Source organism: Syngnathus floridae, chromosome 9 (genome assembly GCF_059516105.1).
Source record: "Syngnathus floridae isolate MCC-2025c chromosome 9, RoL_Sflo_1.0, whole genome shotgun sequence".
Lineage (NCBI taxonomy): Eukaryota > Metazoa > Chordata > Actinopteri > Syngnathiformes > Syngnathidae > Syngnathus > Syngnathus floridae.
Genome location: NC_142421.1, coordinates 8325953 through 8350543, shown reverse-complemented (window position 1 = coordinate 8350543; position 24591 = coordinate 8325953). Strand labels below are relative to the sequence as shown.

Genomic DNA, 24591 nt, shown 5'->3' with positions numbered 1-24591 from the left:
TGTGTGTGTGTGTGTGTGTGTATCACAGGGAGAACTTGAGCCAATGGGAGAAGATCGTGCACGGTGAGGTGGAGGATGTCGTTCCTAGCCGGCCTTCCGATTCAGGACCTGTCAAGGTGGACAACTGACTACCAAAGGGTTGACTGCTTATCATAACAAGTTCAAACTGAACCTTGCCACAGTTATGAAGCTTTTTTTAGGGGGGGTGGGGGGGGAGCAGGAGCTGGATCAGCAAAATGGCGCCCTGACTTAACAAAAAACACAAGTTACCTCAATGGGTGACAGTTGACGGAGGTGTCAATGCTGATGGTTTTACCGATCCCAGAGACTGACTGACAGCTAACGGGGAGGAACTAAAATTCATCATCCTCCGTTTGGGAATTTATTTGTTAGAATGGATTTGTGCCATTTTGGTTGTTTATGTGTTATGTTTTTATTATTATTACTATCTTATTATTGTTATTCTAATTATTATTTGAGTTGATTCTTTTTGGTCTTGTATTTGAGAGGCCTTACACTGAACCTTTCACAAGAAGGTAATGTGAAACCTTGTTGTGTGGGTTCATATCCTTTTCAAATGGTACTGTTTGCCTTCTGTGGTAAATGAGTCAATACTACTTCAGCAAGGTATTCAGAGACAGAAGGAATGTGTAGTACATTGAACATGCATGGTGTAACAATGCCACCTTATAGATGAGGGGGACGTCAGAATGTTTTTTTTTCTTTCTTACTTTTGAGCAAAAATCCTTTGCAGTACTTGAATAAAGACACACAACTTGTTTAAACACAGAGGTGGCAGAAATCTCGCACGATATATTTTACAACAACAAAAAAAGGATGGCCACGAGAAGAAGGGGATTATTGTATGTCAACACTGTCACAAGAGAGTCACAATGTGTGGCCCTGAAGTTGACCCCCATCACAGCACTGCCCCCAGGCCATCACTAGCACTTGGAACCTTCTGCAAGCAGTCACATATGTTTAAGACAGCTTGTAAACATTTTCCTGGAATTTCCACACGCGGAAGATAAGACGTGATTGATGGAAATGCGACTTGAGCACTATTCCGTGTCATCAGTGTCAAATCTGATAAGATGCATGTAACTCTGGGATTGTCCAGCAAGATTGTTGCTTGACTTTTTGCAGGTGTGTTTAACACGTCACCATCCGCTCAGTCTGCTGCAATTGATTTTCCAAGAACTTCCTGAATACTTTTTCTAGGTCTGTTCTGACAGGTTGTTCCAGTGGACGTAGTCCCGCTAATAATTTGATTACAAATGCTGAAGTGGCCCCAACAGTGTGAATGTTCATTTACCGTGGATATATAAAAAGTCTGCACACCCCTCTTCAAATGCCGGCTTTAAAGAGAAGTCCTTACAAAACGTCCATTATTAATGTGGCCTACAAAATGTATAACTCAAATTGGGAAAGAAAACAATTCTTTTTGTGTGGGTAATTAAAATCAAACACCTGAGAAAAAGTGGTTGCACAAGTGTGCACACCACGGCATTTGAACAGGGATGTGTAAACTTTTGCATCCAATGTGTGTTTTGTTGATCCCCCTGAATGTGGCATGTGCATTGATGCGTTCTGTCTTACTGTTCAAATTGCTTCCAGTAAGTTCCAACCAAGAGCAACAATTAGCATGCACTTAAACTGAAGTTGATATATAATTTACATATAAAGTACAGTAATAGGTGTACTGTGTACAATCTAGAATCTATATTTGCTCTAATGGTGCTAAACTGAATGGCAGTCATGCACTTTCAGTGTGTGTGTGTGTGTGTGTGTGTGTGTGTGTGTGTGTGTGTGTGTGCGTGTGTGTCTGCAAGAGCGTATGAGTGTCTATTAACGTTCACCCCACATGGTTGAGAACACGGTGACGTCCACAACACTGCACTGTTCCTTCTACTTTTCAGCACCAGTTATATCATTATCTGCACTATGTTTAGCATATCTTTATTCTCTGTGATAATGATTATTGATTATTAATATTATTGATATTATACCTATTATTTTCTTAATTAGAATTAAATTTAAATTAACTTATATTTTTTATACAAAGAAAAATAATGTTGACCTTTTTTTGTTTGAGACGAAACGAAATGGTCCATACATGTTACTGTTACCCAGAATAATTGAGGAATGTTTCAAATGTAAACGTAAAAGCACTAGCCAAAATGACTTTTAATAAATACCTGTAAAATATTTTTTGTGTGTGTTGTAGTTATTATTTCTCTCCTTCAGAAATTTCAATATCATTGAAGGTTGACATTTATTTCATTTTGTCGCTCATTCTTACTTGTGATTTGCAACTTTGATGGCTGTAGCACGGGTGTTAAATGAACATTTTTATTTCTAATTGAATAGCACAAGGTCATGTGTTGTCAGACACAAAATGTAGCAGTCCAACAGTACAATTATTGTTGCAAGACCTTGAGTACACGAACAAGAACTCAACCTGTTTCCCTGACAACCGAGTGATGATGAAGTTCAAAAGTTCACTCAGTAGAGTGGAGATGAAGTTCATTCAGTCATATATAAATTATATAAGAATATATATTTCATAACATTTTCCTTCTCTATGCACTATTTCATTTCGATTTTCTGGTCTTATTTTTAATATGTAATAATATTAATTTGATAAATAATTTATTTTTTTATTAATTTATTTCTTCTTGGCCACATTAACACCTTTGCAATCCTCATTAGATGTTGTGCAAGTGTGTCATCGTCAGGATCTGAAGACGGTGTCAGAGCAGAGCCGGGTCCAACAGAGATCGCCTGGCAGTGTTCACTGACGTCTTTGATGATGTGTGTGAAGGCTAATCTGTATTTGGATGCATCCTGGGGGAAATTAAGCTTGTTCCATTTCCACTGTAGCCACCGGCAGATTTTTTTGAGCATGTGCCGTCACATGTGTTAGGCAGGATAGTGAGTCCCTGGCGTGTTGGGTGGGCAAAAGTAGCACAAACAGCAGTCCTGGTGTGTCAAGCCAGTGGATCAGCAGTGAACTATGACTCCAATGATGCTTATTCATAAATGACTACACACAAATAGAAAGTTGTAGTTTGTTATTATATTAATTATATATTATATTACATTACACGACATTATATTATATTAATTATATTTGTTATTGGGATTTGTACATAATGAAACTATAATTAAAAGAGAATAAAAAGTCATACATATTTATTTATTCATATTATTTCACCTCTTGGAAGTAGATTTGAGGTACTGAATGTTCCTTTTCTGTATTTCGTTATCATTCAAATGAACAATTATTATTCAAGAGCTCAAGAATAGAACAAGGTGTCTAGAAAAATAGCAGGATTTTGTCTTTCAAACTTCATCCAGACTTATTTGCCTCAAAAGAAAACAGGATGAATATTGTGTGCGATCATTAAACCTTTCTGCAATAATTTTGAATGTTAACAAGTTGTAAAACATGATGTTTTTTTACTGAATGACTGGCAAAAATCAAATGGCTCTTCTACTTTACAATGAGGTGTTGTGGTCGTTTTGACTCGAGAAATGCTTGCCAATTCAAGCTCTTTGCTTTAGGATACGCCTTAATATAGCATGAGAATGAAACAAACCCACACACACATTCAATAACGGAATGTTCTATCCATAAGAGGCCCGGAGGAGCAAAACTTAAAGCGTACTTCTTGAGACACTCCACTGTTGTATGTAAAACCACCTTCAAATCAGTCAGCACATTATGTTTAGGGGCTATTGCACATGCTAACTTCAAATCATATGCTCTGAGCACTTCTGTGAACAAATCATTACTTTGTCATTGCAACAGGCACAAAGAGGGTCCAGTGGACCGTTTTGGAATAAGTCCTCACGAGAGTTTAGTTGGAAATCATTTGGAAAAAAAAAAATGCTTTGATTGATTTCAAGGAAGCTGAACATTTTCCAGTGAACAACAATGTATGGGGCTTTTACAGAATGAACAGGAATAGCATAAAAGTTGTTCTTGTTCGAGGAAATAATTTTCAGGGAATACCAGATGGTTGCTTAGATATAGCCAATATTTGCAGCATGTGCAATTTTCCATCTTCTCTCAATGTAATAATTTTTTCACCATTGACATTTCCCTGATTTTTATGTTGGGTGTACATCAGACAAGTATAAATGCAGTTTGCACAGGAAAAATCCCAAATCTTAAACTGAGTGCAGGCATTCAGCTCTATTGATTATTTGGATACATCTGGGTTACAAAACACACATGTAAATCATGTGTTCCAATCCTTTTTGCTCACAGGAAAATGGGTGGACAAAAGGCGCAATATCTTATATCCTCATACAATAAAAAAAAAAAAGAGCTGGTAATTAAAGTATCAAAGCAGAACGTTTGTCGATTATTGCTTCTAAACACAGTATTTTGTCTGCTTTCTTCCTGACAGGGGTAATGGCCTCAATCTGAAATCAGCTAACAAGACAAAGGAGTTCGACCTTTTAGACTCCTTGTCATCGCTTACTTTTCAGCTTTTAAGATAAGAGCTACTGGCCTGTAGCTGAAGACTGCAGTCAATTTTTTATTGTATTTTTTACTGAAAAATGTTGTTCTTTTTTTAAACACAAAAAAAGCCTTAGGTCATTTTTTAACTAAAAAAAAAAAAAAAAAAACCTTACTATACATTTTTAGATTGTAGGGCGATAGCATCACCCTGACACTTGTGTGAATGGAATAGGTGAAAACAATGAGAAAATGTCAATATGCCAGAGCTCGCAGAAACCTTTTATTTTTTGATTGGGGGTAGGAAAAGAACTGAACTTTTCAATTTTGGAACGATGGCCTTAGTTCATAAAATTTCAATTACGAATTGAACTAAATCTTGAACTAGTACATGTAGAAAATGAACTTTCCCAACACTGATCTTAGTCAACCAATATACTGGAGCAGCCGTCCGGTACCAGCCGGACCACACGCCAGGATTGTTTCCTGCGATTAGATGGCAACCGGTCCACGTATTCTGCCTCCTCTAAACTCAGCAGGGATGACAACATTACATAATTGACAGTGGAGTATTTTTTTCTTTTGAACACTAGAGGACAGCGTTGACTTGAATATGAATAGTTAAGGTCAGTATTCATTAAACTCGAATGTAACATGTAATTCCTAATAAAAATATTTTTTTTAACACCAAATTAGGGTTCGATATCTTGCTTAAGCTTGCGTCGGCACCTTTTTTACTATTATTGTCATCCCTTACAATGGCATTTGTTTAGGGATGTTATGACGTCATGATACAGTATGAGTACATCACTAAAGGGCAAGTCATGGAAAACCCATTAGCATTACAGATACATTTGTAATGGCGTCAGATCACTGATATGCTCAATAACCAGAAAAAAGGGAAGAAGAAAAAGAATAGGCAAACATTATAGATTGATGGGACTTGACTTTTGCCCCCTTGCAGGAGTGAGTGCCCCGCTGTCTGTTGGAGCCTAATCACAGGTCAAAGTCTGCTTCCAGTAAGACCTGTTGTCGGCGCTCACTCGCAAAGTTCCTCTCACCCTGTTAGCAACACAGCTGAAATTTTTACCACCATGCTGCTCCGGATTTTTACTCTTCTGCTGCTCTTTTGTGTGACTGCTCATGAGTGTGCTACTCTGGGCCACTACCAATCCACAGCACCTGAGGAGGAGGTTCCTGTGGTGGAGCCACAAAACACTACTATAGAAGACCAGCACAAAGAACTCTCTGAGGTATTGCCAAATGAAACTCCTGAAGCTGTCGAAGAACCAGGAGAAAGCAGCCAAGATGTGGAAGCCCAGGATCAACCCAAGGATGAAGAAGAGATGGGGGAGGACAATGACATTAAGTCAGTCCAGATAAACACGTCCATATCATCTGAGAAAAATAACAGTAGCTGGAGCCTGATGTCAATTAGAAACAGTTTCCAAACGATGCATGGCTACTTTGACTCCCTTGTGGAGCTGGTGGGGGGCCACGATGGCGTTTGTCAGTACCGCTGCAGATATGGTGAGTATGTTATCTTATACACATTCCTCATGTTTGGTCAATGAAAACAATGTCTTGTTATGATAACACTCATGAAATGCATTCCGTGTATGGATTGCCTGATACTGAACAATCCAACAAAATTCGGGATGTTGGAAGGATTTCACAGGTTACATAACAGAGGCCAAGTTTTCACTGCGTTACATCTTATCTGTTAATGGAACAACGTTAACATCACACGGAGGGCCGATGACATTACTCTGACCCTGACAACGTCTAATGAAACAAAGAAACAGCTCTCATGACTAGCGTTTATTTCTTTTAGGATAATATGTCTTTATCAAAGGTTAAAACATTTTGTGAATGTTATTTTCTAACTTAGGAGAACAGCCTCAGCCTCGTCCTGGCTACAAGCACCAAGAGCCCAATGGCTGCAGCTCTTCCATGGTGGGATTCCAGGTGGCTGTTGCCCTCAGTGGCTTGTACATGGCACCAAACAGCCAACACGCAAGGTTTTATTCGCTTTTCTAACAAGCGTTTCTCCTATGCCAGATTGATCTTGGCATCCCAGCCATGACTGAGTGCTGTGACCAACTTGACGTGTGCTACGACAACTGCGGCATCAACAAGTACGACTGTGACACCAAGTTCCGTTCTTGTCTTCAGAACATTTGCTCAGACCTTAAGAGGAGTCTTGGCTTTGTGTCCAAAGTTCAAGGTGAGATAAAGGCATGCCTCTTTTCACATCTATTATGTGTATCCAATATAGATAATAATGCAGTTTTGACAGCCAATCTATAGTTACAATATATTTAAATCTATCAACCTCTCTGATAGCGACAATCAATAGTGTCCATTATTATCTTTGATTATGATCTTGTGTAAGATTTTATTACATTTCATGTTTGTACTTAATGCTCTAAATACTCTGCATGTGGCTTTCCCTTCTCTTAGCCTGTGAGTCAATGGCAGATGCTATGTACAACACAGTGTGGACACTTGGATGCCGGCCCTACATGAACAGCCAGAGGGCAGCATGTGTGTGTGATGGAGAGGAGAGGGATGAACTGTGACACTGAACACCATGGACCACTTTTACATGGAGAGCAGGGGGAAGGACCGTTTTGCACATATCGTGGTATTTCAGAGCACGCCCAAATTGCCCCTTAAAAGGACCTAAATGTTGAAATTCACTGACATTGATTACTTGGGCGTTACAACAAATAATGCATGATGAGACATGATGATGCATTCATGTGCAGGCCAATTCTTAGGCCTATATAACTCCATTAACATTTATTTCTTATGACTCCAAAGGAAGTGTTTTATAGAAATAAAATACCAATACACTGAGCAGGCTAATTGCTCTCAGGAAATAAGTTATTTGCTATTTATGAATGTAAGAGGAACTGCTCATTGTTCACGCTCACCAGCATTAGGTATCATGCAATATAATTTAAATGAATGTCAAATTTCATTTTACAATAAGAATGCTAAAAATTATAATTATCTTGTAATATAATCTGCACCTACAAGAATGAACATTGTGAACTCGTCTTCATGTTGCAGTCATTGCAGATGAGGCACAGTGATGACTTTATATACAGTAAATGTCACTTACTATAATGTCTGCAAATTGTGGTGTCAGCAAAGAGGCGCAGCTGGTTAACCCACTTTCCTCCAAGCAGGCTTTGGTTCTGCTCAAAATGTAACATAGAAACCTTAAACAAGACTTTGTATTTCAATTGGGGACAGCAATACCTGTGACATGTATTTAAATGTTGGACCGCATAGTCACCAATGAATTGATCAATCTAACACACCACAGTGCACAATGCTGATGTCAGCAGCTGTATTTTCTACAACGCCAAGCTTCGTTCCACCCTCGGTGCTGCAGCACTGCAGTTGGTATGTGAAAGTGGTACAATTTGTTATCTCTTTATTATGGATAGAAAGTAGAAGTTAAATTGAGAGAAGAGTAGAGTTAAAGAGTTAAATTGAAGAATGTACTCGCCTGATATTGACCTGCAGTCATCAAACACATTTCGACCAATGCCAATCCGTGCACCTTTATTGACAATCAGCTGCTTGAAATTTTGTTATCCAAGTTTGTCAACACTTGGTCCAATAAAACAACCGTTTCATCAAGCTCGAGTCTTTGTCTTCAACGCAATGTGAATGGAGGATGTGTTATTAATGGCACATTGTAAAACGCAAAGACAAACTTTAAATTCATACATGCCTGGTTCGTCAGTTAAATGTCTGTGATTGAAACATTTGTGGGATTCGGATCCGTCTGGCTGCTCGGTTCGGGTAGGATGAAGATGGGGCCCCCACTCAATGTGTGCTGACGCTCAGATGAGGCACTGCGACGCACACGTCGTCGACAAGGCTGGGTGCAGCGAGAGTCTCTCAGGCTGCATACCAACACCTGACAGTGGAGGAAGACCTGCTGCAAACACACAGGATGAACCTGCTGTCATCATCATCGTCATCATCATCATCGCAATATACTGTACCTGTATAGTAAAAATTATTTGTATTGCACATTCATTGATCTCAATGCAAGAGTGCAAGTGTGAGCAAATTTCCAAATCATATAAATAAATGGAATTAGATACCATTATCAAATGATCAGAAACAATGAGTAATTCACATAAGGATGACTAATAGTCACTGATGTACGCAACACACTGTCATGCAAACATAAGCCCCCGCAATCCCGCTATAGCCAGCTGGCTCCCAGCAGGCTGCTTTACTCACCCGGTTCTCCTTGCCAATGAACTTGAAGACAGGGACCTGGTAGTGCCTGGAGAGTTGGTCCTTGGCTGAGTACTGAATAACTGTTTCATCCGAGATGCACCTGCTCACAAGACAGAGGTTGAGTTTTTACAGGCATGCCATATATTCATCCATCCATTCTCTCCACTGCTTATGCTTGCTGTGCTGAAGCCTATTATGACTGATTTAAGTGCCACTAAATTAGCATTTTATCTGCATTCCCCACTTTTAATTTAATTAAGTATTGATTGTTTTTATTTTATGGAATAGGTTTATTTGCCTTCTTGAAATTTTATGCAGTTGTAAAGCATTTTAAATTGCTTTATGTACAAACTGCGCTTACAAATGAAATTGCCTTGCCTTAAAATGTTGGGGGCTTAAAAAAAAAAAATCAATTGTGTTTTTCTCAGCAGATCATCAGCAGCCAAGGTCAGTGGTGTTTGACATTTGATGCAATGCATGAGGTTTACTGTCTTATAAACTGTCAATCATTCGATTCCCATGGCGGCAGATGTTTCCTTTCTGACAAGTCGTGATGCTGCAAAATCAATCGGATTTCTTTCTCAAATCAGAGGAGCATGATTGTCATAATGAAGTGTGATATTTTTTCCTAATCACAAATTAACTTGCATCTGGTGAAATTGAATTGAAGTGGATTTGTTTCCTCCTTGGTTTATTTCAAAATCTGTTCTCTCGCTAGAAAGGTGCGACATTTCAAAGAGTGGGAGAGGGTGTTCATTTCTTTCTTTTTTTAACTCCATGCTTTTCTCACATTCTGGACACAAAGGATAGAGGTAGCGTGTTTATTTATGACAGCACTGTTGTTAACAAACAGGCGCTTTAGGGTTTGCATTTTTTTTCTTTCCAATTGTATAGGCAACAATTGTTTGCATAGCCATATAATGAAAGTAACTCGATTCTTGAGTGTGATTGCATCTTTATTTGTAGTTTGTCCCAGGTGTTTATTTGATGTAATTTGTTTGACTTAAACCACTTCTTAATACCACCACTATCAATTAAACAACAATTAAAGGGACCATCAATTCTTTACCAAATGCAATTGTGTAACAGAATGCAAATGTGCCTTGTTCATTATCTGGAGCAGTTTTAGAACTAGATTTATCTAACAAAATAGCAGATTAAAAACTGATCCTGAACTTTGTTCTGCTACTGTGCCCTTATCTAATTTGTGCAGCAGCAAATTTCAAAATGTATTCTTAGACTCTGAGACAACTCACCCATCTTTAATGAGGTAATACTTGAGGGCCTGGTCAGCTTTGGGCCCTGGTGTCGCAAAGCAGCTCTCTACCAAGGCAGAGAGGCCCTCCACTCTCTCTTTGGGCTCCACCCCGAAGAAGAGCAAGTCATGAAGGTCCAGATGAGGCGGCGTACGGTAAGGTTCTGAAAAGTCAGCGTTCTTAAAGAGCTCCAGCGAGAAGGGGAAGATTCCCTCACTGTGGCCAGCCAGCTCCAAGGCTGATCCCCGCTGACTCGCCTGGTATTCGTCTGACACTTGGTACTCTCTGGGGAACTCGCAGGTGATTGGCACGACGAGCTTAGTGGTGCGTACTATCAGGTCTCCGCTGCTACCTGGACTGGTCCTGGGAACGCCTGTCACCAGGTTGGTTGCCACTATCTTGTCATCTGTCACCTAGGAAGGAGGTGTCCATATTACCATGAGTTCCCTGAAGCAAAGAGATGAAATTACCAAGTGTGACTGACCTCTACAGCCGTGCCACACATCTTGAGGCTGAAGTTGAGGTTGATGTGTGTGCCGTTGGAGATACCACGGCATGATGAATTGGAAAGAAAGAGGTCCAGTCCTCCAACGATGTCCTTTGGTACTGACACTGTAATGGAACTGGGGTTGCACTCCACTGGCACTGCAATGTAGTATATATTCACATTAGAAGGGAATTATTATTATTATTATGATCAATATTATTATTATCACAAATGCCTACCCTGACATGTGCGCGCGTCATGGCTCAGCTGCAGCCCTCTAGGACAGTGACACCGGTAGGAATCTTTGAGCGATGAGCAGCCATGGCTGCAGCCTCCATTGTTTACATGGCAGCCTGCCATCTCTACAAGATACATGCAGGAAAGCAGAAAGGAACATTACAGTGAGCATTTGAAAAGGGCCAATTAGGAGAATTCAGTGCAGTACCTCGACAGTTGAGCCCAACCTCATCCAGTACACGACCTGAATGGCACTCACATTGTCTGGATCCTTTGGTGTTTACGCAGACTTCTGCACAGCCACCATTGGCTGTCTCGCACTCATTCACATCTGAACATAACACACAGGCACACCTGGGTCACACAGCACATGGATTTTAATTGACTTGAGTGCTGGAGGCTCTTGATGAGTCACCTACAGGGATGAGGATGACAAATCCTTTCAAGGCGGACTTTAGAATACTGAAGGGACAAGTCATAATAAAGATGGATGAAAACCAGGATGTATTAGAGTAGAATGAGGTCACTGTCATCTATCCTTCAGTCAATTATCAGCACAAATATTTGGTATATTTATTCTAGGAAAACTAATGAGATACAAAGATAATAAGGCTCATAAAGGTGTACCTAAAGTAGGGGGTTTAATATGAGGTGTTAATTCTGTTATTTTGTCTATGTTTCGTGTTTTCCTGGTTATCGTCATCTGTAGCAAATCTAGTCTCCTTCACTCTTCCTTCCGATCAGTAAATCTCACCAAGGCACGTTTGTCCATCTGGTCCCAAAACAGTTCCAGGAGCACAGCGACATTCCGACTTGGGACATTTTGGTCCGGTGCATGAAACGTCATCACATATGTCATAAAAATCTGTGGGACACAAATAATCACAATTTATGCGGGAAAAGGTCAGTGAGAGAATGGATTGAAGGTTCGACTTACGACCACAGTAGACATGGAAGCAAACTGAAGGTCTGGGCAGGCGGTACACAAAGTAACCTCCAGTGCAAGCTTTCACGTCCACACTGGCATTCCATTGGCAGCAATTATCTCCAAAGCTGGCACACGCTGGCAGAGTGACAATGCCTTCCTGTAGCTGAGGGTGGCTGCCATTGAGCCAGATGGGCGCGTTGGTGCCGCAATGGTTCTCAGAGATGCAGAAGGTGGGCATGGCGTCCCCTGCCATTCCCGTGAAGCGATACCACTCCCCGGACATTTGGCTATCACAGACAGGACTCCCGGAAGACTGGTTGATGTGATACTCCGTGTTTCTCCATGGTTCATTCAGACTGGTGTAGGCAGAACACGGATCCAGTGCTGAGGGCAAAAATAATGGATAATAAAACAATAATAGTGAAAGGATAACTTGGATTTATGTGGAATCTTTTCTGCAAGCCAAGGACACCTTTATAATATTATGTCCGGGTGATTAGGATGATGACTTAATAAGACAATAATGGGTTCGGATTGTCGTTTGAAAAGTGTTATAAAACCACTCTGGTGGTTTGTCAAAGAGCTCCCCAATGGGGCAGATAATCACAAAAGCCACATTGTATCCTCACATTCAAAACTAACCCAGGCCCACTGTTTGGAGTCCAAGCTGTAAATTTGGTTTATGTTTGTGTTCATCAGTGATAAACTGCTACTTGCTACTATTAAACAGGCAAGGCAATATTATTTTAGCTATTTGTGTTAACTAACCATGTAACTGCGTATATTGTAATGGTTGTTACGGTTGTCAGGAAGCAGATTGACAATGCAAAGTATACATAAAAATTAACAGAAGCATAGCTTCAATAAACCTAATTAACGTTTTAGAATGGTGCAAACACAGGCCAGGCCCAGTTGAAAATTTGTGGGGTAATCTGAAGGGGACTGTACAAGAGATGTCCTTGAAATTGAAAAGCTGCTTGCAAGGAAACCAAGTCAGCTCTATTCTGGGATGTGGCGTGCTGGCCGATGTAAAAAAAAAAAAAAGGGTGGGGTGGGGGGGTTGATGTGGGCGTGAATGCAATCCCTTCGAATGTCACACACACGCACAAACTTTGACATTGCAATACTTCTGCAGTCAACTCTGATTTAGTAAGTTACAATTTGATAGACCAGTCTACACACAGATCAGCTATCTGCAAAGGAAAGAAACACAAAAGATTGCATTCCACTGACCACTGTAAAATGCTTATGGTCCCTCCAGAGGTTTTATCAGCTCAGAGAAAAGGGCAGCAGAGGAAGTTTATTGAACATAACAATTTGGGCTTAAAAGAAACACGAGTGAATGGTCCGACAGGCCGTTGAGATACAATTAAGACAGGGCTGTTTTAGGGCTATATGCATGCATGCATAAGTATGAATATTTCGCTGCCCATAAGAAGACAGACTTGTGAGAAGGCTTAGGGAAGGACGCCCACGTCCTTTTTGGGGAGACGTCTTTGACATAAGCATGTGAAAATGTTTTTTTTTACTCTCATCAGAGAAGTTCTTTTCCGTCATCAATCCAGCCTCGTTTAGCAGGCACGCCAGTCCAGACGGTCGCTAGGATGAAAGAAAATATACTACGATGACCTCTGCTCTTAACCAAAAATGATCAATACATCCAATACAGAATCAGCCACATTTTATTAAAACAAAACAGAATGAAAAACACAAAATGGTTTCTCTTTAAATATCCATTGTAGTTGATTTAAGGTGTGCTCGATTCCTTATTTATAGTGTGCCAAATCACAACAGAAGTTATCTCAAGGCGAAATTGCCTGCTTCCTAACAGAACAGAACCATGGACGCTATGGGGGGGGCCACCATCTGCCTCAAACAGTTGGGTTGAGTTGGAGACACAGGACAAGAGGGATACTAAGGATGTTATTGTACACACAAAAGTAATAGCAGCAAAATCAAATCAATCAGATTAATACCCGTAAATACTTCTAATGATATTAACAATGAAGAATCAGCTCTGGAAACTCAACAAGATGAGATAAATATCCTTAGCGGATGTTTAGGCATGAAATGTGGAAGGAACAAAACATATTTGAAGACAATCAACAAAATGAGCAATTGATGCAATTCTCTCTCCTCTTATGTATTTAAAATGCAAAACAGGCGGTGGGGGGGTGGGACGTGACGACATTTCTATTATTACTGCCGGCTTTCCATTTTGTTAAACTGATACATAAAATTTTATGGTAACATTCACAACAAATTACACTAAAGCCTGCTGAATTTGCCACAGTGGACAAAAGCATTGTGATCAGTTTAGAAATAAATAAAAGCTAGACAACCCCTCCCTAGCTTACTCTAAATATTAATTTAAACATGCAGACACATATTTTTTTTATATACTCACTGACAGCTGTGACCTGAAAAGCCTCTATGAGTAGAACACTAATCCAAAAAATCATTTTGTTGGAAAAATGATATTGCACCAACAAGTCAGTATGGAGTTGCACTTATCGTCCATCCGCTGGCGTGGTCTGCTTTTAATAGGCGCCTCTTATCTGGACGTGTGTCATGGCTCACCTTGACCTCCTATTTGCCAAATCACAGAATTGCATTTCCATTGTTTCCCACTGTACATTCCACCCACCATGCACAACAATCTCAATTTCCTTTAGGTGTAAATAAAGATCATTTGAACATGAGTGCAGCAGAGGCCTATGTGCAAAGTGTTGTCTGATGGCCTCATCATTGGGGTGGCCATATTGGCCAAAATATTAGGGATGCTTCCTTCCTTCTTATTTCCCATTTCCATGAGTGATAGAAAATCTGTTAATCTGCTAAAGTCGTCGAAGGCTCCTTTGATGGCTACTTTGTCTTCAGAAAGACTCAAGGTAGCAAGCGGTGGTTATTTTCGGCTTACGTTTTCAGTTTCTTATATGTAATTAAATCAATGAAGATCTTCATTCAAGTTGCTCCTTAAGGCTAATGAGGTGGAAAATGCCATGCTTTTCTTTTGTGACTACTCCTGGAAATAAGACATTGATTTCCTTCTTGGCTCAGGCAAGTTTAATCAGCTTTGTAGACTTGGAAAACGTGTTTCAGCCTAATACTCAGCTTAAGCAACAACTGGTACAACAGATCAATGTAATGACACCCAGGACAGAGCTGAATGTTTCTCTTAAAAAAAAAAAAGTTACCTAAAGTTGTGTGTGCAAGTTATTTCCTTTTCAGTTGAAATTTAAAGAGCACCATTATGTTTGTTTGTTATCTTTTAGGACAGTTAGATGGATGACAGAACTCTCGTACATGATTGCGTTTCACTTTAGACAGTTTAAGATTTGTTGCTTTTACTATGCATTTGTAAAACACATTCCTGGTGCATAAGCACACACTTCTTGTCACATCTATCGCACAGGATATGCAAAGGAAGAGCCTGAGAAGACAGTCAAGGCCTTGTAAACATTAGCAACGGGATATATCAATCCTAGGTAGGACACAAAAATAAAACTGACAAAAGAGCCAGTGGACCTCAAGCTCCAAAACCTGGATAAGGATTTTATTGATAATTGAATTACATTTCTCTTTTATACATATTTCATAAATGATACAGGATTTTACACATTCTTTTTTTGCCAATATTACAGCATCATGTTAACAGAAACATAATGTCCAGAAAGAAATAATACAAATAAAAATTAGGAGGTCAGAATGGAGTACATTTTCATTTCACTCGTAGATGCTTCACTCTTTTAAACATACTTTTAAGTGCACAGCAGAAATTCAAAAAAACACACATTCAAGACAGAAAAGTAATTTTGGACAACAAAAGAGGGCATGAGGACGACAAGAGTGGGATGTGTTTGGAGGTGTTCCCCTCCAACAGCTACCACGTGGCACCTGACATTTTCCTCCAGAATCAGAAACGGAACATTAGTAAGTGAGGTCAGCAGTCAAAAAGCCTCTTTACTAGTGCACAAAAGATGGACTTTTTTTTTTCATTCTGAGGGGATAAATGCAATGTAGTTATATAAAAAATAAAAAAAAAAAATTAAAAAATGGATGTAGTTGTGGTGTGATGGAGAGCAGGATCAAGTTCGGCAGAACTAATTCTAAACACGCAGGCCGGTCCACTGCTAGGAATCTCTACTAACAACGTCCCTAAAGTTTCTTTGCCTTTTTTGTATACATCTTATTTTTTGTTTGTACATAATTTCCCATGTAAACATACATTCATGCAACACCCTCTTTATATAAAGATCTCTATATTTGATGTATTCAGACTTTTAAAAACATATGGGGGTCGGGGAAGTAAACGAGGGACGGTTGTGCGTAAACAAAACAAAAACAGTGCTAAGTGAGGACAACGATCAACTCCAACAAGGGAAACAACTTCACTGTGTGCGCAACAGGAAAATCATTGTAAGCCATTGATGGATATGAATGGGATGAGGGTGGAAGGGATTTATCACTGTTGACAAGCTGCAATGATGGTAAAGGAGTCAATCTGATGGTTCACTCAATTAACAAGCCCATTCAACAAATGTCATTTAAAACATTCCGACCATCAGTGACTTTTTACCCCATTGCTTCTATGGCAACAGTGTTAAAATCCTTAATCATCCCAAAAGGCACCTTCTCCCTTAAGAGATAATGCACACGCACACATGCACACGACAAACAAATCCTATCTGCACTGGTAACTTTTTATTGGCTTTAAACAGAAGCATTTTAATAAGAAAATTGGAGGATCTGCTCGTAGGATACACACACGGAGGATGGAATGGCAGGACAATATCGGCACTCAGTGGGCATGAGTGAGGTTTGTTCACAGGGGGGCTGGGGGGGTTAAAATGAGTTTAGACCTTTCTGTGCAAAGGAGTATTGCGGACACAGAAAAAAGTAAAAAGAAACATGAGAAAAATGCGGTAAGACATAAGTTGTAATGCAATTTTACAGTCGAGGAAATGTCAACATTTCCACATAGATGGAAGTATCTGAGACCAGCAGTCTCTAGATACATTCTATGCAATAAAAGTCTCAGTGAGGATTTTTTTTACGCAAAAAAAAGTGAGTGCTAGTTTTATTTTTTTTGCTTATGCTTTAAACTTACCAGCTTCATTTACTATTGAACATTTTTATAATAATATTATTATTAACGTTACAACTTTATTCCAAAACATTTTTTCCTTGCATGATTTCAACCTCTTTCTCATTAACATATCACTCTTACAGTCTCATTATTTATTTTTCTTTTCTGAATGTTCCTAATACTCCTTTGCATTTTTGGAGGCATGGACAAAACAGTGAGAGGGAGGGTCACCGATCAAAGACCACCACACGGAAATATATTTTTGTCCTTAACGCACGGTATGGCTTCGATAAACAGACTTAAACAAACAGGGGAATGACAGAGTGCTTTATCCACTAAAAGCTATATGAGACAAAGAACAGTTTCCATTGGAGTAGAAAATGACTATGGCGTGCCTACACATTCACAAACTTCTACTGAGGGCGTACCACAGCATGCAGTCTACCCTGCCTTGTCATGGAGGGAGCAGGGAGGTGGAACAGCGACAGTGGGGAGAGAACGCTCTCACAATGAGGCTTTTATTTCATTTCACCTCAAGAGTGGAAATTTATGTGTTCAACACATGGGGATGTGATGACATTTTTCTTAACAAAAAAAGAAATGAAAAAAAATTGCACACATCTGACAGCTAAATCGGACTTGTTCTAGTAGAACATTGGAGTTAAAGAAAGGAGGTATTTAATGCTCTTTGTGTCTATATGACAACATGATGAATCTACATGGCGTGAGTCACATATTAAGACGAGCTCCTCCCCCCACTGGGAAACAACTAGCATCTGGTCATTCAGTTTGATTGTATACATATAGATTTGTTTTATATTCATTTCATAACAAATATACTATGGCTTTCAAAATAAAAAGTGCCAAAATATTTTTTGGAGTGGGGAATTAAAGAACACACAGTGATGTTGTTGTCGGTAGTACTTCTCATACTTGGCAGGATGGGCTGCCCGGGAAGAGGAAACGGGGTTCTAAACGGACTCCTATCAAAGGTCAAGTTGAGGAAGGATGGCGGTCCATCAACCTGGAGGAGGCGTGGCCAGAGTGTGAAGAGGCAGCAGAGTTCAGCCACGGGAAGACAGCGTCTCTTTGAGCCTTGTAAACTTGTTTCATGGGTGGGATAGAGACGCTCCTCAGAACCTGCCCCCCAGCCAGTGTGTGTGTGCGTGTGTGTGTCAACTCACTAAATGGCAAATGTTGGCTCTGCCTGTATGTGACACACACATACATGCACAACTAGTACACAGAAATAACTTCTGCTGTGCAAGAGGGTCAGGTTGTGGTATTTCCTGTTTGCCCCTCAGGTTCACTGCAGTATGTCCATTCAGAGGCTGAACCACTTAGCCAAGTAGCAAGTTTAACTCCACCATCACTGTGAGTTTTTTTATTTTTTTCTCAGCTCACCAACATTCCCTTCTGTGATTTTCAGTTGCAATTCCATACGGTTGGTTCAGTCAGGGAAGTAAAAAGGAAAGGGCGGGGAGGCGGGGACTCCCAACTTGAAGACGGGGGGGATGCAGGAGAGTTGTAGAGGAGGGCAGGTTTCATATAAGGCAGGGTGAGGGGTGGTGGGGGGTTGGCTAGGGATAGAAAAGGGAATGCCGGCAGAAGAGGGAGGTGTTACTCTTCCCATCAATCTTTACCAACATTGAGCTGTTGAACTGGGAGCTGAAGCTGTAGTGGGTCCCTAAGACGTTTCAGATCCAACTCCACCTGGAGGTCAGGTAAGCAGTGAGGAAAAAAAGCAAAGCACATCTATAGAGGACAAAAAAAAGTCTACACACCCTTGTTGTGAAAAAAATAAAAAATCTAAACTTGTTTACATTAATTAAACATTTTGAGATAATTTATCTTGGTCTGTTTATCTTGACCAGGGGTGTGTAGACTTTATATCCACCGTTCTGTATTGCAAGTGCAAGCATAAAAACATTTTGAGAACCAATTGTACCTCCGAGATATCCTCTTTGAGCTTGTTATACTTCTCTATGTCAAAGCGTGTCCTTTTCACCCCCTTGTGGAGGAAGAGCAGATACTGTCTGTCTCTGGCGTCGGGGTACACGTACTCCTGCAAGTGACAAAGAAACCGCATTTCCTAAGCATTATCAGAGTTTTTTTGTGATGCACTGCCTGACAGATCAGATTAGGGTTATTGAAATAGCTTGGCTAGAGGTGAATTACAAATGCTGAGAAAAGGGCAACACTTACATTGTCAGTCTTTCAAAACATACAAAATTAGGGCAGGACGTTACAAAGACGCTCTGGAGAGTTTGCTGTAATACTGCAAATGCTGTTTTTTAAATTTGTCCTCAATTTAACCAGGGAGAATCAATGGGTTCACATTTTGGAGGAAAGTGCCAGCAGTTATAACTGAGCCAATTCTCCCTCATATTAATGTCAGATTTCATTTAATCAGCGGAAAGAACATTTTGTCCACTGTGACAAAGAATGAAAAGAAAAGAATTGGGCTTTTATAATCAGTTCCTAACATTTAGATTGTTTTACCAATGGATGGATGTTATTTTTACACTAGTACAATAGTTACTCAGTGTGTAATCGACCAAAGACAGCTGGTATAGCTTCCAGGATGCTCGTGACCCTTGTGAGGATAAGCGGTTGCCAGCCAAGGCTAAAATGTTTCTTGAGTGCCTGTACAGTTAACAAAGATATTGTGGCAGTGAGGCCCTGGCACAGACTATTTCAATTTCTATCATGTCCAATCAATTTCTGTCCTTGAATATGTTGTGTTAAAGTTTCTCTCCAAGTATTATCTACAGAACAATGAAATTTACTTTTGTTACAGTGAAAAAATGAGAGAGAAAATAGTGTTAATATTTCCATTCATCAAGTGGCAGTGGCGGGGCAGAAACAGCAATCTAAATGAATCATGTTATAGATTTATCATGAAAAGCTTTGCCTATGTCAAAATAAAATAAGCACCTATATTGCTTGCGCTTGTATGAAGTTAGCAACCTTTCAAATATGTTAATGTGACATGAAAATACTGTCAAAAACAAGGTTTTTTTTGTACTTTATAATACCATATAAAATGTTATGATAGCAATTGTATAGCAAAAACGTCTGTGTCCTAAAGTATAAAGTAATCTGACATTCTGTAATGGTGGTGCCAGGAACATTCGTGTTTCTGTCGCTAGCAGTCCCTGTTCTGTCGACATGAGTGCAACAACGGTTACTATTGCAACTGTTACTAAGCAAAACTAATGGGGCAGCAAGGTGAAACGGCAGTAGCCGGTAATGGTTGTGTAAAAAGCGCGAAGGGTTCTCGAGGGCAGGCTGACAACTGTACTCCAGGATTTCATGCCAAATGATATTCTCTCTGATAATGCTGAGAGATAGTCTAGAATATATATGAAATTGGGGTGAGAACTGGTAATGCCAAAGGCCAGAAATGAGTCAAATCATTTCCATAATCATCAAAACATTCATGATCCCCTTCTGTCCTCTGAAACACAATCAGCATTCTATTTCAAAACCGGGATAGTCACTTCAATCTATGTGGATTGGCAGCAGTGTCAATTTTCTTACCTGACGCGTGAGTACAAAATATGCATACATGGCCATGGCTGTGCCGTATGTGATGAAATAGGTGACAGGCTCCATGATATCCCAGGAGTACTCCCACCATGTCAGCCTGGCCAGGATGCCGAACTGGGTGGCCATGTACGCCATGCCGCCCCACAGCACCCAAGTAGTGCGTCGCTCTGCCTTTCTACTCAGCTCCTGCTTCACCTACATGTGGAAAAACAGTGGGAGGAGCAACTCATGAACAATGTGCCAAACACGTGCACATTAAGAAAACAATCTCATGAATAGTGATAAATATTTAATCCTGCTAACCCCCAAAATAAATATAAATTTTAACGACAAATAATATATTATCTTGGGCTAAATTGAGCAGATATTATGTGATTATTCACCTTTACCAGAGAGCCTGATTGGCATAACAATGAATAGAAAAGTCCTTCATTAATCAGGTACCCAATGCATATATTAGTGCTATGATATGTTGAATTTTTTTTCAGACTCTATGCTCAACACGCAGCTGCAGACCTTCTCAAGGGGGCGCAGCTGAGAGTTGAGCTCCTCGAGTCGTCCAATCAGCTCACGCTCTTTGCTGAGTTGGTGCTCTTCAATGCGCAGGGTGGTATAGAGCTGCTGCACCAAGAACTTGACGTCATTCAGCCTTTCTGTCTCCTCGTGGGGCAGCAACTCTGATGGGAAGACAAATAAATCACGATTAATGGTTTTCTTCTTTGCCTTATTCCTACAATCACGACGTGAACATCCGCACCTCTCCTCGGTGGCCGGACAAGATGGGTGGTGTCGTTAATGACGAGCTTGAAATCATCCAGTAACAAGATGTCAATGCCTGTAGAAGAGGCGACTCTGGCTCCATCTGGAGAAAGCAAAGAAAGATAGAAATATAACGCAAAATGGGAGCAATAAGAGTTGCCGGTTAACCACTCCATACACCCCCAAGCTCTCTTGACCAGGGGGCTCGTTTCGCTCTGATTATCACGAGAGGGAGAGCAGAACCACTTCCACGCTGAGAGAAGATTCAGAGCGCCAATTGTTCTCGTATAATGAAGCATCGAAGCGGGGCAAATTTACTTCACAGCACATGTGAAAGGATTAAATTCTGTTGCCAAGCCGCAGCAGCAGGAACACTTAACGGCATCAAAATACACTTGAAAGTATGAAAGGGCAAGCACATGCGTAATCTACTAGAGGAGATGGATAGAATGTGTGTGAATGTGTGTAAAAGAGAGAGAGAGAGAGAGAGAGAGAGAGAGAGAGAGAGAGAGAGAGAGAGAGAGAGAGAGAGAGAGAGAGAAACAGAGAGAAAGTGAGAGAGCGTACCCGTGGAGTAGATGGCTACCCGATCGATGCCTCTGTCCTCTGCTTGGAGTTGTTGCAGGAAAACTCCCACGCAATCACTCAGCGGCTTGAGGGTGAATTGACAGCGTTCTCGCCTGGACGGCAAACTAACCGAGATGACTGGCAGCCCGTTCTGGTACACCACTGTCACCTCTGGGTGGCGGTTGAGGCACAAAGACAAAGATTAATACCATTTGTGATCAAGACGTTCCATTGAGAGAGATTAGCTGGAGAGAAAACAGAGGGTGGGAAAGTCACAGCGTGAGAGTAATGGATTTTTTTTTTCTTATATATACACATGTTCTTAAAACAGACAAAGCCACTTGAAATCAGAAAAATGTAAAATAGTCACTCAGATGTACTGGAAAGATATAAAAGTTGATCAATTTCATCAAGTGGAGCTAAAATTCAGCAAAGGCTGAAAGGCAAACTTTTTTTTTCTTCTTCTAAGTGCCACCACACAAGCGGCTTAGCACAAATTTGATTCCTGGTAGGCTGGAGATGTCTGATAAATGTAAGAGCTTTATCAGAAAAGTATCTACAAAAAAAGTAGAAATAAACATCTAGCAATGCACGCAAAAGGACAGTTTCATCAAAGTAAACCCTGCCAAGCCTGGACGATCAATACATTGTAATATCGCTGACCTTTCCCTCTTAGAGCAGTTAGGTCAATTTACTGATGCCAACTATTGATATTTTGTATTCCCATGGATAGCCTTAAAGACCTCTACATTATGCCTGCGTGATTAGACTGACAATTGTGCAACCTAAAGAACATGCAATTTATTCAAAACTCATTTTCTAGAGGAAAAGAATCAACTTGACACATGAGTGGGTCTTAATGACAGAGGGCAATAAATCCAATTCAATTCCACAATGGACGTAATCCAAGCTGCAGTACTGCTGCCGCCACGGTAAACTCCCTCCTCCTCCAAACCACTGCAGTGAATCAGCACATCATCATTTGGCAATGGCGGCACCGGCCGGGTCCAGCTACTTTGGATCGTCACCAAATACACAAAGGTGCGCGCATTAATTTCCCCACCCACCACTCCGCTTCTCTCCACCTCCTCCTGCTGCCTTTATCTTGCCCTGTGCAGCCATCATCGCTTAGGGTATCTCCCATCTCACAATCCCACAGTTATTACAGCCGACTTTAAGATAAAATCAGCAAATTGTCACCCGATAATTTTTCATTCCTCCTGCCAATCACTCTCTACCCTAAGAGATCCTACAATGACAGCTACATGACGCTTCACTGTGGGAATCAATGCACAATTTTGTTACAGACAAGATTCGAGGCAAAGTTAGGGCTTTCCTCCAGCAAAAAAGGAAGCTTTTGCTACACCTCAGGGTTTTTGATCATATGTTTGGGAATAAACAGCATCTGTGACTAAAGGAGAAGGGAGGGGGAGAACTTACCCTCTGTAGAAGCCGTGGTACACAACATTCTCTGGCCGTGCCATGAAGGGGAGCCCCTCCAAATCTGCAGACAAGGAGGGGAAAAAAAGGCCTTCATGTTAAGGAGAATATATACATTTACATTATAAAGATATGATATGAAGGATAGTATTTGGTTGTTGATCCAAACGGAAGCAGGGAATTTTGCAGAAAACATTTGTTCCTGGATCATATTAGCATTTTCACTCTAACCCATTTTCAACTGAGAAAAAAGCATTTGAGTAAAACCTACCGATTGTGCAGCAAAACCCAAATTTACACAATAATACTAACACCAATAAAACATGTCACACATTTTTCTGAGTTATGGTGTTGTATTTCTTCCTGGCTGAGATGCCTCAAATAAATTCTAAAATGTAGGTTGTGTTTATTGTAAAATGTAAAAACGTGTGGGAGTGGGGCGTTGGGGGTAGTGAAAGGATTTCGTTTGCTATGCCGCTGAGACAAAAATAACTCAAAGCAACAGACCCACTTCAATGAGCTGTCTCGGCCCGCATGTATGGTGCGCACTAGGGCTGTAATGAGAGCAGATGGCCAAGTTACTATAGGAAATTACGGTTCATTTGGGTTTAGATAAATAAACACATATGGACATTTTGTTTGGTAACAAGACATACTATATGCTAATACAATTTTTGACTGTGCCCCATGATCTCTTGCCCACTGTCAGCTGAGAATAGCTCCAATTTGCCCATGACCTAATGAGGAAAAGTTGCATATAGATTTTATGAATGCATGTGCATAATTTATTTAATAGTACTAAATAACTTCTATTGAACATTTAAAAAAAAAAGGAAAATTCAATATTTTAAAACTGTTCAATGCAAAAGTTACATGGCCTGAAATTGTTTTTTTCTTTTAAGTAATATTTAGCTTTTTTATTAAAGATCAATAGTTCACATGCTTTCTTAATTTCCATAATTTTATAACCCTAGCCACACCCCACGAATGACATTGTTGAATTCATTGATTTTTTTTAAAATCCATTGCCTCACATTCTATATCAATTAAACAATATCTAGAGCACCATTGGCAGAAAAACACTGCAGTGGGTGACAAAGACGGCGGCAGCCTCAATGTGTGCCTCAGTTGTGTCAGACACTGAGGGGAGGAGGCGGGTGCAGTTGAGCACAGCTTGGGGAAACCCTTTTTTAATGCTGCAAAAGTAGGAGTCCATTTGCACAGCACATTTCCAATCACACAACTCGAGCCCTTTTCGAGGAGCAGCAATGAAGCCTTTTAAAGCATTAAATTAGCTGCCACATCCGCTTACATGCATGTACAGTGGAGCAAGGTGTAATGAGGCAGTGGAAATACAGCAAAGAACAACAAAGGCAGTAAACTTTTCCGATGTTTCAAATTATTCGCATGGGTGAGCTACTGTTATGCTAGAACCATAACACCGCAACAGCTAAGTGTGCTCCTACAGCCACAATGAAGAGACAGAACTAAGCAATTTTTCACACTGCTGAACATATGCAATATATGTGTATG

General features: G+C 40.3%; 4 protein-coding genes across 17 annotated transcripts in view; 2 read left to right on the top strand and 2 right to left on the bottom strand.

The window, feature by feature from the left end:
• Positions 1-2209, top strand: part of pde10a (phosphodiesterase 10A) — a 46691-nt gene extending 44482 nt beyond the window's left edge. For all 10 annotated transcript variants that reach the window (XM_088385034.1, XM_088385036.1, XM_088385035.1 and 7 more), the window contains one exon: positions 29-2209. In XM_088385034.1, coding sequence (XP_088241160.1) covers positions 29-128 — 100 coding nt within the window. In that variant the 3' untranslated portion in view covers positions 129-2209. The remainder of the gene's footprint in view (positions 1-28) is intronic.
• A 3256-nt stretch (positions 2210-5465) lies between these two features.
• Positions 5466-8128, top strand: pla2g12b (phospholipase A2, group XIIB). Its single transcript, XM_088385265.1, has 4 exons — positions 5466-6001; positions 6363-6439; positions 6533-6698; positions 6935-8128. Exons 1-4 carry the CDS (start codon positions 5566-5568, stop codon positions 7051-7053), a joined length of 798 nt encoding a protein of 265 aa, XP_088241391.1. The 5' UTR covers positions 5466-5565; the 3' UTR covers positions 7054-8128.
• Positions 6280-14198, bottom strand: oit3 (oncoprotein induced transcript 3). 2 transcript variants are annotated; one of them, XM_088385263.1, is made up of 9 exons: positions 14059-14198; positions 11661-12035; positions 11478-11588; positions 10932-11054; positions 10726-10848; positions 10484-10644; positions 10000-10412; positions 8744-8843; positions 6280-8432 (listed from the first exon to the last, which is right to left on the bottom strand). In XM_088385263.1, exons 1-9 carry the CDS (start codon positions 14111-14113, stop codon positions 8235-8237), a joined length of 1659 nt encoding a protein of 552 aa, XP_088241389.1. In that variant the 5' UTR covers positions 14114-14198; the 3' UTR covers positions 6280-8234. The 2 variants fall into 2 exon arrangements, with proteins under 2 accessions (XP_088241389.1, XP_088241390.1); XM_088385264.1 differs by having other exon boundaries at positions 6280-8429.
• A 988-nt stretch (positions 14199-15186) lies between these two features.
• mcu (mitochondrial calcium uniporter) overlaps positions 15187-24591 on the bottom strand; it is a 35190-nt gene continuing 25785 nt past the window's right edge. For 3 of the 4 annotated variants that reach the window (XM_088385988.1, XM_088385989.1, XM_088385990.1), the window contains exons 3-9: positions 23059-23122; positions 21619-21789; positions 21050-21154; positions 20809-20969; positions 20284-20487; positions 18689-18805; positions 15187-18453 (exon numbers count right to left, since the gene is read on the bottom strand). In XM_088385988.1, the coding sequence (XP_088242114.1) occupies positions 18373-18453; positions 18689-18805; positions 20284-20487; positions 20809-20969; positions 21050-21154; positions 21619-21789; positions 23059-23122 (903 nt within the window). In that variant the 3' untranslated portion in view covers positions 15187-18372. Of the gene's footprint in view, positions 18454-18476; positions 18806-20283; positions 20488-20808; positions 20970-21049; positions 21155-21618; positions 21790-23058; positions 23123-24591 lie in introns of those variants that run through there. The other variant, XM_088385987.1, reaches the window with a different exon arrangement.